The 5,063-nt window shown below is 53.0% G+C and overlaps 1 protein-coding gene across 2 annotated transcripts in view; it reads left to right on the top strand.

The window, feature by feature from the left end:
• The first annotated feature begins 3,406 nt into the window (after positions 1 to 3,406).
• Positions 3,407 to 5,063, top strand: part of AR (androgen receptor) — a 162,471-nt gene continuing 160,814 nt past the window's right edge. The window contains exon 1 of one of the 2 annotated variants that reach the window (XM_024751860.1): positions 3,407 to 4,942. In XM_024751860.1, the coding sequence (XP_024607628.1) occupies positions 3,408 to 4,942 (1,535 nt within the window). In that variant the 5' untranslated portion in view covers position 3,407. The remainder of the gene's footprint in view (positions 4,943 to 5,063) is intronic. The other variant, XM_024751861.1, reaches the window with a different exon arrangement.

The raw sequence follows: 5,063 nt of genomic DNA, 5'->3' as shown, positions 1-5,063 counted from the left end.
ATTTTGAAGACAATTTTGGTGCTGTGAAAGCAACATGAATTTTGGAATTCTTCAGACCTGGGTTTGAATGTCTGTTGGGATGCCATTTATTCAATGGGCAGCTCTGAGAAATTATTTCTCACCTTATGTTTTTTCAGGCTTCTTTGCTTATAACTACCCTCCTCACCTCTGTCCATTGGATTTTTCACTATCACTAGTGAAAAATAGTGATATCCCTCCATACCCACCCTCTATGGAGTGTAGATATCCACCCTCCATATCCACCTCCATACCCACCCTCTACGGAGTGTAGATAAGAAGAAAACTCACGTCAGTCACAGCACTCTAAATTGTCAGTGTTTGAAAGACTGTCAGGTCCAGCTTCTATTTCCTTCCCTTCCCATTTCACAGAGCAAGAAACCGAAGCTTATGTAGAGGAAGAGATTCATTGTTAATCTGTAGACAAACTTCTGACTTTGAGACCTATGTTATTTCCATTTCACTTTCCTGCCAGCCCAACTTACTTAATTCCCTTTGAGGAACCCTTGTTAAAAGCTTTGGTGGAACTAAAGGTTTTGATGACTATTTAAATAAGGTTTTCAAAGTATCTGTGCATTCCAATTACATATTCTTGTTTTCCATGACAATAAGGAATTGAGAATTAGCCCTGTTACAATTTGACATCTCTATGAATAAGACTGCTTCTTTACCATAAGGAGTATTTTGTGAGCTTCTTTACCAACAAAGGGTGTATATCTGTGATATGTTCAGGCAGGGGTGAAATCATTAAAATCCCAGAAGATAATTTTTCACCTCCTCAGGTGAAAAGCTCCTCATGCTTCTGGAAGTTTCATTTATAGCCTTTTTCTAAGTTCTCTTGACATTGATGAGTCTAACTAAAACAGCAATAAGATGGAAGACTAGTTTAGGTTCTACTAAAGTGGAACATAGAACAAATTATATCCTTGCTTCAATGTCTTCATCTGGAAAATAGAGCAGATCATGCCCACTCTTCCCTGCCTTTAGTATTAAGTTACTTCCTTTGGTCATGGTAAGTTAATTCCCATTATGCTTGGCTGTGAACAAGATAAGATTCTGTAGAAACCTGTAAAAAACAGAACAGGCCCACATGGAAAAACTCCACTTGTCCTCTGGGACAGACAGACCCTGCCCAGATCCAGAAGTCTAAGGAATTTAAAAGCTAGGGAGGCCCAGGGACCCTGCTGATACCAAGGGACACCTCTTTCGCTATAGATCTCCCCTTTCATTTTCTCTACTCTTCCATTCCCAACTGCCTCTCCATCTTTACACAGGGAAGATGAGACCTCCTCCAGAAAAGAACAGTTGCAATAGCCCAAATGACCTTCCACTCCTGGTTGTCTACTAAGAGGAAGAAAAGCAGTCTTATATAGGTTCCATTCCTTGAATACTGCAGTTTGCAAGCTTAAACTATTCAAAGGCAACTTGGAAAAGCAAGTGCCTGTATATAAGCAAATGTCTGCAAAACCCTGGACAAAATCAAGATCTCTATGTACATGACAAGTCTTTCTGGAGTTTACGTGTTTGCCTGCTTTTCTGGGTGATTTTCCTTTGTACATCAGGATAGATGAGAAGTGTGTGGTAAGAAGCAATTCCAGACAGGAAAAAGGGAAGAGAAAAGGATAGAGATTACCTTTTGTTCCCAGGCAGAGGGTTCCTAGAGCAACTGATACAGTGCCACGAGACCCAATCTACCCCTATGGAGAAATTTGAAATGTTTCAACAAGTATAGGCTGGCTTGGCCATTGCTTGTTCCTCAGTTTGTAGGAGATCCTCCCGTCTGCGCTTTTCGGTCTGCCTTCCCTGAACATAGTCTCTCGCTGAAGGACATCTATTTCCTCTATACTTCTATTGCCCTTTCCCACTCTCTCCCCCCTCCCACAAGTGCACAGGGTCTGTTTTGAAATTGGACTTCAGAACCAAATCTGGCAAGTATGGTCCTCTGAGAGTTTGGTGGCTCTGTCGTCAAAATAAAGCTCCGGGTTAAAGCTTCAGCCCCGATGCTTAAAACCTGGTCCAGGAAAGCAGGAGGGGGGCGGGGAGCTGGAGTGCTCCTGGGCTAGAACAAGCCTCTCCTGCCCTCACCCACGCTGCGCCAGCACCTGTTTCTCCAAAGCCGCCCGGCTTTAGTGGACGGGGAGGGGAGGGGAGAAAATCAAAGGGGAGGGGAGGGAGAAAGGAGGTGGGAAGGCAAGGAGGCCGGCAGGGCGGGGGCGGGACCCGACTCGCAAACTGTTGCATTTGCTCTCCACTTCCCAGCGCCCCCTCCGAGATCCCGGGGAGCCAGCGTGGAGCGAGAGCCAGAGGGTCCGGAGCAAGCCTGGAGGCAGAGGAGGCGACGGAAGGAAAGCGACCGAACAAGCTGCTTCAGTGTGGGACAGGAGCCGAAGGGACGCACCGCGTCAACCCCAGCCGGCTCTGGCGACAGCCAACGCCTCTTGCGGCGCGGCGGCTTCGAAACCGCCTCCCCGGAGCTGCCTTTTCCTCTTCAGTGAAGTTTTTAAAAGCTGCTGGAGACTCGGAGGAAGCGAGGAAAGTGCCGGGTAGGACTGACGCCTGCCTTTGTCCTCCTCCCCTCCACCCCGCCCCCCCTCCAGGGTCTCCTGTCCTGCTGCTGCCTCCGCCTTCTCCTCGCAGCCCCCTCAACCCCCCTGCAGTCAGCCCAGCGCAGCCAGCCTGAGTTTGCAGAGAGGTAACTCCCTTTGGCTGCGAGCGGGAGAGCTAGCTGCACGTTGCAAAAACGGCTCTGGGGTGCCAGGAGACCGGGGAGCCGCTTCAGCACTGCAGCCAGAATCTGGCTGGTTAGGCGGTAAGCAGGGCAGACCCCCAGATTCCTCTTACTCCCTCTCCACCTCCCCCTGCACGCCGCTTCCCCCTCCCACCAGTTTGTGGGGCCAGAGATCAAAGGATGAAAAGGCAGTCAGGACTTCAGTAGCCCCCCCCAAAAAGAAAACAACAAACAAAACCCCAACCAAATCCAAACAAACAAAACCCAATAGCAAAACCCAAAACAAAACAAAACAAAAAGAAAATAACCTGGTTCTTATTTGCACCTGCTTCAGTGGACACCAAATTCAGAAGGCAGAGGGTTTTCCTCCCCACCCCCCCTTCAAGATTTGAGCATCTTTTGAATCTACCCTCCAAGTATTCAGGAGCAGATTGTGAGCCTGCCAGGGAAGATCGTGTCCAGCGCGTGTTTCCTCTGCACGAGACTTTGAGGCTGTCAGAATTCTTTGGAGTTGTTACTCCCGCAAGTTTCCTCCCCAGGAGCTTCCCGCAGGTGGGCAACTAGCTGCAGCAACTACGCATAGCAGCCTGTTGAACTCTTCTCAGCAAGAGAAGGGGAGCAGGATAAAAGAATTGGGTGGAAGATTCACCCAAGCTTAAGGATGGAGGTGCAATTAGGTCTGGGGAGGGTTTACCCCCGGCCGCCGTCCAAGACCTACCGAGGAGCTTTCCAGAACCTGTTCCAGAGTGTATGCGAAGTGATCCAGAACCAGGGTCCCCGGCACCCTGCGGCCGCGAGTGCAGCACCTCCCGGCGCCCGTTTTCAGCAGCAGCAGGAGACCAGTCCCCAGCAGCAGCAGCAGCAACAGCAGCAGCAGCAGAGTGAGGATGGCTCTCCCCAAGTCCAGAACAGAGGCCCCACAGGCTACCTGCCCCTGGATGAGGGACAGCAGTCTTCACAACAGCAGTCAGCTCCCGAGGACCCCCCGGATCGTGGCTGCGTCCCAGAGCCGGGAGCTGCCTCGGCAGCCGGCAAGGGGCTGCAGCAGCCGCCGCCAGCACCTCCAGAAGAGGATGACTCAGCTGCCCCATCCACGTTGTCCCTGCTGGGCCCCACTTTCCCCGGCTTAAGCAGCTGCTCCACCGATCTTAAAGACATCCTGAGCGAGGCCGGCACCATGCAACTTCTTCAGCAGCAGCAGCAACAGCAGCAGCAGGAGGCGGTATCTGAAGGCAGCAGTAGCAGCGGGAGAGCGAGGGAGGCCACTGGGGCTCCCATCTCCTCCAAGGACAGTTACCTGGGGGGCAGTTCGACCATCTCGGACAGCGCCAAAGAGTTGTGTAAGGCAGTGTCGGTTTCCATGGGCTTGGGTGTGGAGGCATTGGAGCATCTGAGTCCTGGGGAACAGCTTCGGGGGGATTGCATGTACGCCCCGCTCCTGGGAGGTCCACCAGCTGTGCGTCCCACTCCTTGTGCCCCGTTGGCTGAATGCAAAGGTTCTCTGCTGGATGATGGCCCGAGCAAGGGCACCGAAGAGACTGCTGAGTATTCCCCTTTCAAGGCAGGTTACACCAAAGGGCTGGACAGTGAGAGCCTGCGCTGCTCTGGCAGCGGCGAAGCAGGGGGCTCCGGAACACTTGAGCTGCCATCCGCCCTGTCTCTGTACAAGTCTGGAGCACTGGACGAGGTAGCAGCTTATCAGAGTCGCGACTACTACAACTTTCCGCTAGCCCTGGCTGGGCCGCTGCCCCCTCCGCCGCCTCCCCAACCTCATGCCCGCATCAAGCTGGAGAACCCCCTGGACTATGGCAGCGCCTGGGCGGCCGCGGCTGCACAATGCCGCTATGGGGATCTGGCAAGCCTGCACGGCGGAGGTGCAGCAGGACCGGGCTCAGGCTCACCCTCAGCTGCCGCCTCCTCTTCCTGGCACACTCTCTTCACAGCCGAAGAAGGCCAGCTCTATGGGCCCTGTGGCGGAGGCGGGGGCGGCAGCGCAGGCGAGGCAGGGGCTGTAGCCCCATACGGCTACACTCGGCCACCTCAGGGGTTGGGGGGCCAGGAAGGTGACTTTCCCCCACCCGATGTGTGGTATCCCGGCGGCGTGGTGAGCAGAGTGCCCTATCCAAGTCCAAGTTGTGTCAAAAGCGAAATGGGCCCCTGGATGGAGAGCTATTCTGGACCTTATGGGGACATGCGGTAAGTTTCTCCTCCTAAAAATGTCTTTAAGCCTAGAGTCAGTCCTCTCCTCCCCGCGCAAACGCTCTGTTCTTGGGCGAGCTGAACAAGCTTCCACAGAAAGGGCCACCCTAAATCTGGA

The sequence above is a fragment of the Neophocaena asiaeorientalis genome, unplaced genomic scaffold (assembly GCF_003031525.2).
Source record: "Neophocaena asiaeorientalis asiaeorientalis breed wild unplaced genomic scaffold, Neophocaena_asiaeorientalis_V1.1 scaffold455, whole genome shotgun sequence".
Lineage (NCBI taxonomy): Eukaryota > Metazoa > Chordata > Mammalia > Artiodactyla > Phocoenidae > Neophocaena > Neophocaena asiaeorientalis.
Note: the sequence above shows the minus strand (reverse complement) of the source record. Positions and strands in the feature narration are given on the sequence as shown.